The sequence below is a fragment of the Bubalus bubalis genome, chromosome 4, assembly GCF_019923935.1.
Source record: "Bubalus bubalis isolate 160015118507 breed Murrah chromosome 4, NDDB_SH_1, whole genome shotgun sequence".
In the NCBI taxonomy this organism is placed as follows: domain Eukaryota; kingdom Metazoa; phylum Chordata; class Mammalia; order Artiodactyla; family Bovidae; genus Bubalus; species Bubalus bubalis.
In genome coordinates this window covers 83,197,359-83,211,202 of record NC_059160.1, presented here as the reverse complement: position 1 = coordinate 83,211,202, position 13,844 = coordinate 83,197,359, and the positions used below count along the sequence as shown (strand labels likewise).

General features: G+C 37.5%; 1 protein-coding gene across 6 annotated transcripts in view; it reads left to right on the top strand.

Annotated features, from left to right (window-relative positions):
- Window positions 1–13,844, top strand: part of ADAMTS20 (ADAM metallopeptidase with thrombospondin type 1 motif 20) — a 203,859-nt gene that overhangs the window by 138,681 nt on the left and 51,334 nt on the right. For all 6 annotated transcript variants that reach the window (XM_025284010.3, XM_006077068.4, XM_044941654.2 and 3 more), the window contains one exon: window positions 8,271–8,438. In XM_025284010.3, coding sequence (XP_025139795.3) covers window positions 8,271–8,438 — 168 coding nt within the window. The remainder of the gene's footprint in view (window positions 1–8,270; window positions 8,439–13,844) is intronic.

Below are 13,844 nucleotides of genomic sequence, written 5' to 3'. Positions count from 1 at the left end.
TAGTCTAGATACTTTTCTAAATGTATTTATAAATTGTATGTTAGTGACTCTGTCTTGTCCGACTCTTTGCAACCCCATGGCCTGTAGTCTGCCAGGCTCCTTCTAGTCAAACTTAATTAAAATAATTAGTAATTAATTCTTACACTTAACTTTGACTTCATTTGTTATTCAGTAGGCCAAACTTTACGGTTTTTTTTTTAATCTACTTCTTAGCTAAAATTGAGGGTGACCATTGCTATGTAAAATAAGCATTAAATTTAAAACATATCATCTAAGTCAGCTCATGTACCACCAGTGAAATAGCTATTATTTTAGAAGACCTATGGTTCATGGTACACAGGAATTACTTCTTCCTTTGAGACGAAGAATAGTTCATAACACATTTAATTAGAAACAAGTGATTCTGGGTTCTTTTTCATTTTCCATGATTTCCTGCAGTAGGTCTGTTCCCAGGAGAATTTATAGTCTAGCAGGTAAATGAGACATGGAACAGGTAACTGAGTATTGTGGTATAAAAGCTGTGTAAGAGCCACACCTAATCTAGTTAGGACTCTGATATCAGGAAAGGAGGGAGGGAAAGTAATTTAAAATTTAGCATTGAAAAATTTGTAGGGATGCAATGTAAGAAAGGTGTTAGATTGGAGGAAATGACATGTACAAAGGGATGGGGATGAGTAAACCATTTTCCAGGAAACGATATTCTTTATGTAATCTTCACATTTTCTTTTACATTATGAGAGACATTTTCAAGGTTGTCCTTCATGTAATCAACACTATATTTTGCAGGATTCTTTATTAATTTTATTTTTACATTTTGCTATAGCTTTATAAATTCTTTAGAGTTTTCTGAGTCTGGTCATTTCTCTTGTTTAAAAAATACCTTTCTCCTCACCTTTGTGTCATGTCATGACATGTGCTGAGTTGTGTTCGACTCTCTGTGACCCCATGGGCTGTATGTAGCCTGCCAGGCTCCTCTGTCTATGAAAGTTTTCAGGCAAGAATAATGGAGTGGGTTGCCATTTCCTCCTCCATTCCTTACCTTTGCCCAGACATTTATATGAAATAGTTCTTCTTTTACTAATATTACATGTGAAATATAGGGGTTGAATGAGATTTAAAAAATTACCTAAAGTCACCCAGTTTGTTTTCAATAAAAGGCAATTTACATATGGCTAACGTACAGTGTAATAGTTACTTTTCAGGGCTATTTTTTTTTCTAATTAGGATACAAACTAATTAACCCAGTATCAGTATGTTTCCCAGTACTTTCAGAGATGATAGAGACCTAGATCACCATTAAAATCTATGAAAGTCTCATGTGCGTGCACACACACACACACCCCCCCTCCATTGTTTCCCATTTCCTAGAACTGGAGCTAGATAAACTTCATTTCCTTATTTTATTTTGTCTTGCAATTGAAGTTTGTAGAATTAATCAACAAGTTTCTCACAAATTGTCTATTTATTCTTCTATAGTATCCTTATATGTAAACAAAAAGAACAATAGTCCACATTTATAATGTTGGAAGGAATCTTATTCTGTAATTATATACAACTTCACTTGAAAAACTAGACTTTTGCTCCAAAGTTAATCATGTGAGAATGGACTCATTAATTCTGACTGTCCATTTTGGGATTGAATGTGCCATCCAGCCTGCACAATTCTGGATATTCCATTGCATTTTTAGGGCTTGCAAATTCTACATTTGTTTCACATGTTCTGTTTTCCTTAAATAGGCACGTGTCTTCACCTAATTTATAAGAATAGTCAATTCAGGTTACTTGTATTTAATGTCACCATTTCCTGTAACTAATCCTCTACATTACTTATGGAAAAATCTCAGAAGGAGATTGTCTGTCAAAAGTGTAGAGGTGATTTTTAAAGAAAAAAATTCTGAGAAGCATGCTGGAAATGAGTTATACAGTGTTAATATATCTTCAAGGAGATAAAATTGTATCAGGGACATAAAATAGAGAAAAGCAATGAAAAGAGTTACTGGGATCCCAGAGAAAAGAATGGCCAAGTTGAGTTTTTCTACCAAATAAGCTATTTTTTAGGATCTTTACAACTCAGAATGTATTGTGGTTTGAGAGAAGGAAAGTAATATTTCACTACTTATTTACAATGTGACTGCCTCATTCCAACTAAAACATGACTCTTTGCATAACATGTTCTCTTACTTAAATCCCCACATGAAATTCATCAGACATGACAAAATAATATATCTATTCCTTTTCAGATCTTGGGGAAAGAGTTCTTTAAAAGTGTTATTGAAGCATAATTTACTTAGCAATTCTTTGATTTTATATTTTTTGTCTATCTTTCCTAGAGCACCTTGAGTTTAATACCAATTAATCTATTTCATGGAAATATAAGCTGTTTTAATAAATTATTTTAGAGTTTAATAAAAACAAATTAGAACTGCTTGCACCCAGGATCAACATCAATTAATCAGCTGATATTTATTGTACCTACCAGTTGTGGGTCACCTGGGTGATCTAAAAGGTCCTTGACCTCTAGAACTTTGGGTAGATAAAGGATGACACAAAAATAGAAAATGATGAAATGCTAAAAGCCGAGTAAGACAGAAGAGTTCAGAGAAGTGAATGATATGTGTCCATAGAGTTGACTTTAAGCTTTAAAGATAAATACTATTTAGAAACACTAGGGCAAGTGAGTAGTCCAGGTAAAAGGAAATAATACCAATCAGGCATTGGTGTGAGTGAAGATGTCACCTTAAAGGGAAAGTAATCATATTATGCCTATTTAGAGCAAAGGTTGTGTGTTGAAAAGAAACAGAATACGAGGTTGGAAAGGGATGTTGCCTGAAATTTGGTGGATCAAGAAAGCAAAGAAGAGTGTAAGTTTGGTTCACCATTGTAGACAATAATGATGCATTGTCAGTTCTTAAGCAAAGAAAAAAAAAGCAATATGCTTAAAATTATGTTTAACCATAGTCTTGGTTACAGATTAGAATAACAAAGAAGAGAAAGAATCAAAGGAGACTTTGAGTTACATGAGGAGAAGCCAGTCTTCACTTTAGCAGTGAACTATAGTATCACAGTTTACATTCCATACAAAGATGTTGCTTATAGAGAAAATGTATTGTTCATTCTAAAGTAGTATCTTTGGCTGAATGTCTCCTCTTGTGTTACATAGTTTCGTTAAGTGAATTGGTCATTCTTATAAAAAACATCAACAATTTACTGCATGTTTACTGTGAGATTCTTGGATTCTTGGCACTGATAAAAGAACTATGAGAATGCTGAAAAACAGAGACACAAGGGCAATGTATAGATAAGATACATCTAACAAATATATAAGACCATCCACCTTTGTCCATCAACAAACCTACATCTTCAAGACTGAGTTTAAATATCACATCTTCCTGAGTGCTTACCAAATATCCCATAAAGAAATGGCTATTTTTCATGATTGTCTTGATTTAATCATAAATTTTATTGTATTATTTTAATGGCTGTGCTTTTAGCTGTGGTCATGTATGGATGTGAGAGTTGACTGTGAAGAAGGCTGAGCGCCGAAGAATTGATGTTTTTGAACTGTGCTATTGGAGAAGGCTCTTGAGAGTCCCTTGGACTGCAAGGAGATCCAACCAGTCCATTCTAAAGGAGATCAGCCCTGGGATTTCTTTGGAAGGAATGATGCTAAAGCTGAAACTCCAGTACTTTGGCCACCTCATGTGAAGAGTTGACTCCTTGGAAAAGACTCTGATGCTGGGAGGGATTGGGGGCAGGAGGAGAAGGGGAGGACAGAGGATGAGATGGCTGGATGGCATCACTGACTCGATGGACGTGAGTCTGAGTGAATTCCGGGAGTTGGTGATGGACAGGGAGGCCTGGCGTGCTGCGATTCATGGGGTCACAAAGAGTCGGACAGGACTGAGTGACTGAACTGAACTGAATGTTTTTTTTACTGTCTTATATTTTTATTCTGATCTTTATGGAGTAATATTATTTAAGACGTACTCTGGCATTATTCCCCATCTATTTCCCATGAAATGATGGGACCATGATCTTAGTTTTGGTCCCATCTAAGATGCCATGATCTTAGTTTTCTGAATGTTGAGCTTTAAGCCAACTTTTTCACTCTCCTCTTTCACTTTCATCAAGAGGCTTTTTAGTTCCTCTTCACTTTCTGCCATAAGGGTAGTGTCATCTGTATATCTGAGGTTATTGATATTTCTCCTGGCAATCTGGATTCCAGCTTGTGCTTCTTCCAGCCCAGCGTTTCTCATGATGTACTCTGCATAGAAGTTAAATAAGCAGGGTGACAATATGCAGCCTTGATGCACTCCTTTTCCTATTTGGAACCAGTCTGTTGTTCCATGTTCAGTTCTAACTGTTGCTTCCTGACCTGCATATAGGTTTCTCAAGAGGCAGGTCAGGTGGTCTGGTATTCCCATCTCTTGAAGAATTTTCCACAGTTTATTGTGATCCACACAGTCAAAGGCTTTAGCATAATCAATAAAGCAGAAATAGACGTTTTTCTGGAACTCTCTTGCTTTTTCCATGATCCAGCGGATGTTGGCAATTTGATCTCTGGTTCCTCTGCCTTATCTAAAACCAGCTTGAACATCAGGAAGTTCACGGTTCATGAATTGCTGAAGCCTGGCTTGGAGAATTTTGAGCATTACTTTACTAGCGTGTGAAATGAGTGCAATTGTGCGGTAGTTTGAGCATTCTTTGGCATTGCCTTTCTTTGGGATTGGAATGAAAACGGACCTTTTCCAGTCCTGTGGCCACTGCTGAGTTTTCCAAATTTGCTGGCATATTGAGTGCAGGACTTTGACAGCATTATCTTTCAGGATTTGAAATAGCTCAACTGGAATACCATCACCTCCACTAGCTTTGTTCGTAGTGATGCTTTCTAAGGCCCACTTGACTTCACATTCCAGGATGTCTGACTCTAGGTGAGTGATCACACCATCAGGATTATCTGGGTTGTGAAGATCTTTTTTGTATAGTTCTTCTGTGTAATCTTGCCATCTCTGCTTCTAATGTCTTCTGCTTCTGTTAAAGCCATACCATTTCTGTCCTTTATTGAGCCCATCTTTGCATGAAATGTTCCCTTGGTATCTCTAATTTTCTTGAAGAGATCTCTCATCTTTCCCATTCTGTTGTTTTCCTCTATTTCTTTGCACTGATCGCTGAGGAAGGCTTTCTTATCACTTCTTGCTATTCTTTGGAACTCTGCATTCAGATGCTTATATCTTTCCTCTTCTCCTTTGCTTTTTGCTTCTCTTCTTTTCACAGCTATTTGTAAGGCCTCCCCACACAGCCATTTTGCTTTTCTTGCTTTTCTTTTCCATGGGGATGGTCTTGATCCCTGTCTCCTGCACAATGTTACGAACCTCAGTCCATAGTTCATCAGGCACTCTATCAGATCTAGGCCCTTAAATATATTTATATTTCCCACTTCCACTGTCTAATCATAAGGGATTTGATTTAGGTCATACCTGAATGGTCTAGTGGTTTTCCCTACTTTCTTCAATTTCAGTCTGAATTTGGCAATAAGGAGTTCATGATCTGAGCCACAGTCAGCTCCTGGTCTTGTTTTTGCTGACTGTATAGAGCTTCTCCATCTTTGGCTGCAAAGAATATAATCAATCTGATTTCGGTGTTGACCATCTGGTGATGTCCAGTACTTTGGCCACCTCAGGCGAAGAGTTGACTCATTGGAAAAGACTCTGATGCTGGGAGGGATTGGGGGCAGGAGGAGAAGGGGACGACAGAGGATGAGATGGCTGGATGGCATCACTGACTGGATGGACGTGAGTCTGAGTGAACTTTGGAAGTGGTGATGGACAGGAAGGCCCTGGTGTGCTGCAATTCATGGGGTCTCAAAGAGTCGGACATGACTGAGCGACTGAAGTGAACTGAACTGAATTGGCATTATTCATTTAATAGGTGATATGTGTCATCTGGATTATAAGCACTTTGAGGATAAATCAAAGGCAAGAGTTGTTCAATGAATCTATATTTATTTGCTGCTTTTGGTATATGGTAGAAACGTGATAATATTCACCAAAAGAATAAAATAATAAGTGTTTTCCCATCTTCCATAAGTATTGCTGCATTCATATCATGAATATTCACAAATGATTACTGTTTAAAAGGGACATTCAGGGAGAGTAATGAATGCTCTTTTGCTCAAAAGGTCACAATTGAAAAGTTAGAAAAAATTATATGAACCTGAGAAGAAAAACTTTCTTTGTGTGTCTGTGTGTGTGTGTGTTTTAAAAAGCAGCTTAATATATTTTTAATTGAAGTATAGTTGATTTACAATGCTGTGTTTGTTTCAGGTGTAAAGCACAGTGATTCAGTTATACATACATGTATAGCTATTAGTTTTCAGATTCTTTTCCCTTATAGGTTAATACAGAATTTTGAGTATAGTTCTCTGTACTATGCAGTAGGTCCTTGCTGGTAAAAGCATTCTTCTATGTGTGGACATGCATGTATACTCCCTGATAATATATGCTTGCTATTCAACAGTATGTGATTTTTAAAAGTTTAGTATACTTTATACTAAAGTATAAAATATGTTATATTCTTTGAAAAAAAAAAAAAACACAAGTCAAGAAGCAGGCAGGGAAGTACCTAAGATAAACAGCCAGGGGAAGTATGTCATACAGAAAGGTAGGTCTGAAAGAGAAGATCAATAGCAAGAAGGAATGAACACAATACAATTTATGAAGATTCATTAGCAATTCACACAGAATTAAATATTTTTTAAGTCACATGTAAGGGTGTAGGTGTTAAGGGAAAGAGAACATCTCAGATATGGTAATAAGTCTTAATAATCAAGGCAACAAGTTCAATTAATTGCCTATTCAAATGGGATATACCATTGTAATCTAATAAAGGTAAATTATCCTCAAACTATTCATTTTTTAATTTAAAATATTTAGGCAATATATAGTCTATATTAGATATGCAGTCTTTGAACTCATACATAAAATGCATAATATATTATCTAATGTTCTCAGAACTCAGTATATGTTTTCAAATGAAACCATATGTGACCAGCTATTCCAGGAGAATGACAGGAGTTATCTGGAATCCATGTCTTCTTAGCTTAACTCTTCCCTGGTGCATATATCATGCTGAAAATTATCAACATCCTGAGAGTTTATGAAGGAAAATGGTAGGAGAAGCTAATACTCACTGAGGATGCACCATGTGTAACAGGACCAGACATTCCATACACTTTATCTCATGTTAATCTTCATAATAAACCAGTAATATTGGTGAAATTATCATCTTTATAATGAAACCAAGGCTTGGACAGGGGGTGAAATATGTCTAACGTCACCCAGCTAGTAAGTGGCAGAGCTGGTATTTAGTGCTAGAGCCCCAGCTCGTCTCCTCTGCAATGACTTCACTCATAAAATGGTAACTGGTTGAAAACTGACGCCAAATTATTTAACCTGTATATTTACAGAGATTTTAGTTAGTTTTCTGCAAAATATTTTGGAGGGTTTGTGTTGGAATGATACCATTGCCAGATCGATTTAAAAAAAAAAAAAACACTTCAATTGAATCATGCTTAAAAAAAATAAATTTGGAGGATTTCTCTGGTGGTCCGGTGGTTAAGAATCTGCCTTCCAATACAGCAGATGCAGGTTCAATCCCTGGCCATGGAACTAAGATCCACACGCTATGAAACAACTAACCCCTCTTGCATAACTGGAGAGTCGTGTGCTGTAACTAGAGCCTGTGCACTGCAATGAAAGATCCCACGTGCCACAATAGAGACCCAGTGCTGCCAAATAAATTAATGTATTGAAAAAAAGTTTTCTGCTTTCTCATGTTTTCCTACATTGAGAGTTTTTTTTTTTTTTAACATTCAAAACATAGTTTGCACTGTGGCAAGACATACAGGGTTAAAAATAGAGCAGGACATGACCATACAAAATTGAAAGCAAGTTTTTTATTAGAATATGTGTGGTAACGGTAGTTAGTTGCAGATAGTCTTTAAAGAACTAAAGCATTTATGTGCCAGAAGAGTGCTTAGTGTATGGTAGTTAATCAATACTTTTTATAATATAAATGGTTACCTTATGATACCAACATTGATTTATGGTCTAGGGCAGACTGGCAAATTTTAAATTCTCTCCTTAGAAATATCAAAGTATAATTTGATGAAAATATCAAAGCAATGATGTTTTGATTGTTTCATTTCCTGCTTCTTATAGATAAATCAGTCAAGGTAAAATGAATCAAGTGCATTCATATTTATCTTCCAGTGCTCAGCTTCCTGTGGTAAAGGTTTAAAATACCGTGAGGTGCTTTGCATTGACCAATTTCATGGGAAATTAGAAGAAAAATATTGCAGGCATCTACAGAAACCTCGAACACATAAAGCTTGTAGATCTGTCCGATGCCCTTCATGGAAAGCCAACAGATGGAAGGAGGTATGTAAGGTGTTTTATGGTTATATATGTATTTTTGGATTTAAAAAGAAAATCTTAATTCATTCTGCATGCTTTCAATAACCTTGAAACCCACTAAATGTGTTTTATTCTATTACACATTTTTTTTCGCACTATGCTCTGAATTGATACTATACAGTGTTAACACGTTTGCTAAGTTCATAGTTTAATAACAAATTAGTCTTGATTATTTTGGGGGCTATAAACTTTATAAGAAATTCTGTTACTGAATACTAGGGAGGCTACCAATGATTATAACATTATTCCAGGTGGTCTAACCGTAAAATACATATGTTGAGGTATTTAGTAACTGCCTTGTTACCGCACTAAAGTCTTGGATTTGCGCTGAGGTAGCAACTTGGAAAAGGGACTGGTAAGTTCCAGATGGATCGTAATTGGAGATGGTTTAAGAGTTAGGGACATGACAGATCCAGGGAGCCTTGCTGGTCTAAGGCCAGAGTGGACACACTTGAAAAGACTCAGCAAAAACAAAGCTTATACTGAGATGAGAACAGGGCTAAGAATGTCAGTTTATAGAAGCAGGCTGATGGATACTTGCTTTGGCACACTCAGAGAGGTAAACTCAAAATCTAAACTTGGAAAGGCATATATTTGAATGTGGTTGTTCAGCAAAGACCAGTGTGGGTAATAGTAAAGAGGAGAAAAACATAAATGAGGCCAGAAATGTTAACCAGAATAATTTCCTGAAGCTTGATTTCAGTGGGGCTAAGCTTTCAGCAAAGCTACCTGGCTGCTTGCCGCCGTATCTCAGGGTATGTATCCATCTCTTAAAAGAGCTAGTCCTGCCATGGGGAAAAGAAACCCATCTTCTGCTGATGGAACTTTCTTGTCTTTGTCTGATGTAGGAGCTACATTAGAAAGCTAGGGGCTCAGACAGGAGCTGGAAGTGGGGTTCCACTGGGCCCCTAAATTTTATCCTTCACTCCTTGAGATTGGGGCTTCCCAGGTGGTGCTACTGGAAAAGAATCCACCTGTCAATGCAGGAGACTCAAGAGACCTGGGTTTGATCCCTGAGTTGGGAAGATTGCCCTGGAGGAAGGCATGGCAACCCACTCCAGTATTCTTGCCTGGAAAATCCATGGATAGAGGAGTCTGGTGGGCTACAGTCCATGGGGTCACAAAGAGTTGGACACAACTGAAGTGACTGAGCATGCACACACAGTAAATGAAATTATTTTTCATGGTTTAGCAGAGACCATGGTTTAAAAGATTTCACATTAATCTGTTCTGTTTAGTGAATGCCACTACTACCCACTAAGTCATTCAAGAAAGAAACACTGGGTCTATCCTGTTTCCCTTGACCCCGGTTAGTTATTCCCTGAGTGAGTGAGTGAGTGAAGTCGCTCAGTCGCGTCTGACTCTTTGCAACCCTGTGGACTGTAGCCCCCCTAGCTTCTCTCAATTCTTCCATCGGAGTCCCTCTTGTGTCTCCATGGCAATCACCCCAGTCTAGTTCATCATCATCTGTTTCCAGGTGACCTCGTAACATATATTTTTGCCATTATTTACTTACATGTAGTATGAGCTCTGGAAGAAGTCTTAATTCTTCTATGACTTTGTTTAAAGTCTTTGTGAGTGTGTGCTCAGTTGTGTCCGACTCTTTGCAACCCCATGGACTGTAGCCCTCCAGGCTCCTCTGTCCATGGGTGTTTTCAGGCAAAAATCCTGGCCTGGGCTGCCATTTCCTCCTCCTGGGGATCTTCCTAATCCAGGTATTGAGCCCATGTCTCCTGTGTCTCCTGCATTGGCAGGCAGATTCTTTACCACTTATCTAACCATGCCTATTTCTTTAGCATTATCACAGGCCTCGAAATCTTAGATACAATGGATATCTTGTTCACTAAGTGCCCAGCTTAGTACGGAGCTACATACTTCTTACTTTGAATTCTATAATTCAGTTGCAAAAGGACCTGCCATCTGTTAATTTATACATTTTTCACGTTGTGGTTTTGCTTAAAGTAGGGGTAGGCTTTATTTTATCTGGACCAAGATGTGGCAGGGTAATGACAAAGCAGCTTTCCACTGGAGAGGCAAACCTTCCAAAGGCCCTGCACCCTGCACGTGGCAGAAACCTTTCAATTCTGACGTCAGGTGGGAGATGCTGGGGGATGGGAGTGGGAGAGACTCCCCTTTTGGCCAGCAGTAGCCCTGGTGATCCCCTGGACTCTTTCGCTGCCTTGTAGCTGCTGTGGTCGCTATTCGTGAGGGACTCTTCCTGACCCTTGGCCTCCAGTCCCACAAGAGCAAAGCAATCACTGGCGCTAACAACTCAGCCTTGGCTTTCCACCAAGTCTGAAATTATATAAGATTCACTAAAGGAACATATTCCAGGGGTTTGTAAGATACAGATATGAATATGTAAAGACTATAAAAAACACAGATGCTTTTGTACAGAGTCGACCTTCTTCTCTTTGAATTGATTTTCTTGTCATAGAAATTAGCTTCATACACCCACACAGAACCTAAAACTCTGCCAGAAACAAATGACCACTTGTGAAGTCATTGGTTTTTGATTTATTCTATAAAAAGTACCCACATGGAGTTAACAATCGCAGGCTGTTGCTGCGCTACATATAATAATATATTTAACAGAAGCGTAATTTCAGAGGTAGTTAAGAGATAATTACTGGTTGCTACGTTGTTCTGACTGCATAAATTGTAACATTGCTTTAATAGCACTCACTAGAAAATAATTTCATTTTATTACTATTTTACATTATGCCTCTAATGGAAAGATTTGTTTGGCAAATTGTGACCACAGAGGTGTTCAATTAATTTTGAAGTTAACACTTCTGAGTTGGTATTTGATATCATTTTTTTTAATGAAAGGATTTAGTAATGCATTTTAATGACTGCAGCCAAACAGGAACAAACATTACTGCATTGAATTCTTTGTCTCCTGGGTCCAGATGTATGCCATTAGATGCAACAGAAATACTAGAATCATTTAAAAAGAAAAAAAAAAGGCTCATCCTCTTCTTTTTGGAACCAGACATTTTTTATTTATGTTTTCACATAATTTTACCCATTTGAGGGTACCAGCTTTACTTATAAATTCAAGTTTTTAAGGCTAGGCTGGTGTTAGATTCCTCATGTCTCATGCTTAGTTCAGTGCCATCCAAAGATAGTTTACATGCTCAGAAAAAAGTTGTTCAGAATTCTCCCCTCCCCTTGATCAAGAGAAACCTGCTGGACAGCTTAGAAAGGACCTAATCTCAGGCCTTGCTATTGAATCAAAAGCCTTGTGACTACAGTCACTTACTTGGTTCCCCTTCTTAGAGACCCATAATTTTCTTTCTAGTATTTTAATCTCAGAGCTGGAACCAAAGGTGATATGTGTTCCAAAAATCTCACAAATCTGTTGGTTAGTGCCCTCTTTCCCAAACCCCCTGATCTGGAAAAAACTTTTTTGGAAACTATCTGCTAAATGCTGGCATGTTTAAGTGATTTGGTATTTCTCTGTAATTCCATATTTTATATATTTCCAAAATACACACACACACATGCACATATGTATATAGTCATACTTGAAAAAGTTCCATTGTATACATATATATCTTTTATAATCTAAAAAGATAGTAAACCTTAAGCTCCCACGGGCCCCTCATCTTTATACCCAGGTTGAGTGTTTCTCCCAGGAAGACAGCTTGGAGCCCAAGGTGAAGGAGGATGCCTCTTTGCTCTGGGAATGGGTGAATATGCTTCTCAATCTTTTCTAGCTAGTGCCAGCAATTATGTTTTTGCATTTGTCTGCTGCCTGTGAAATCTATTCCTTTATCATCCTTCTTGATACTTAAGACAGTGTGTCTTTGAGTGGGCTGAGATGACTAATACTCTGGTTTGAGGCGTGTGTTGAGAAATTTTTCAACGCAGGGATTATTGTATCTCTGTAAGAAAAGTGAAAAAATAGGAATAGGAAGGAAGCAGCAAGGGTCAGTGACCTCCTAACACTGTGTGAGAGACTTCTGTATTCCTCACAATTGTAGGTCTTATTCATTATGTATATGAGGAAACAAGGCTTAAATGGTCTAAGTAGCTTGTGCAGGTCCCTGGCAGGAAGTGATGGGGAGACAGACGAGCATTTGAATACTGGTCTGAGTTTTCCCTACTGCAATTGCTGCCATAATTATTTTATTTTTATCATTTTACATTAGCTTGTCTTTATATTTTCTTAGCAACATCTTTTACTTCCTTAGCAACCTATTGCTCCTCTTACGAAGCACCTAAAGTCAACAATTGCAGAATGTCACTGGGCTACACATAATAATGCATTCAAGAGAAATATAGTTTCTATGTTGTATTGAGTTCATTACAGGCTTATTTATATATAAAAAAGTCTGTTGCATCAATTTAAGGTATACATGGATGTCACACAACACAGGTAAATAACTGAAGGTTCTATTGCTTATGTATTAAATCACTAGCAACATATTAGATTACATTAATAGGTGAAGTGTTCATATCTTTGCACTAATAAATTCTGCTCAGATTTTTGGAGTAGTACCTATTCTGAGACCCACACTAAATGAAAAGTCTTGCCAAATTACCAAATCCCCAGAGAAGCACAATTGAATTATAACTATTCTGTATAAGTTCCATTGTATTCTGTTGCAAGCAGGAAAAGCCCTGATTATTAGTGGCTTGAACTCAAAGACATTTATTCTTTACATAATAAAATCAGAAAGTCACTAGATTTAAGTTAGATTCAGGAGTTCTACAATGGCAAGGGTGCTGGATTGGCATTTCTGTAGTTCTGTTGATCAACTGCTAATGGTCGTAAAACAGCTGCCACAGTTCCAGGCATCACATCTTTATACTTTCTCACATGGAAGTCAGTATGCATTTGTTCTATGTTGGTAGGGAGGACAGATTCTACACAGTGGGTAAAAGTTTAAGGAAGAATATTTCAGCTCAATATAAGAGAGAATTTGCTAACTTCAGAGTCAGCCAAACCAAAACCAGAATGCTTTCAGGATATAGTGAAGGTACCCATATTGAAGCTATGGAAGTCTGGATGAATTTGATGTTCATTCATTCACCACTGCTGTAAAACAGAGTTCAGTATTGAAGAGAAATTGGAATCAGATATTTCTAGTCTTTTTTAACTCAAAATTGTCTACTACTGCTCCAATACAATTACATTTTAAATGATTGTTTCTTAAATGACAGAGTGAATTAGCATTAATGAACCCATTTTGGCAAAGCATGTTCTAACATTTCTTCATCTCTGTTCTGTAGTAGTTAATGTGGCTATTGTACCTGTGGATTGGCTAAAATTTATCTTCTACACTTCCACTTCACACTTCAGGCTTATGTTGGACAGTTGAAGTGTTGTAGCACATTTATGCATAAGTAGGAGATATGGCA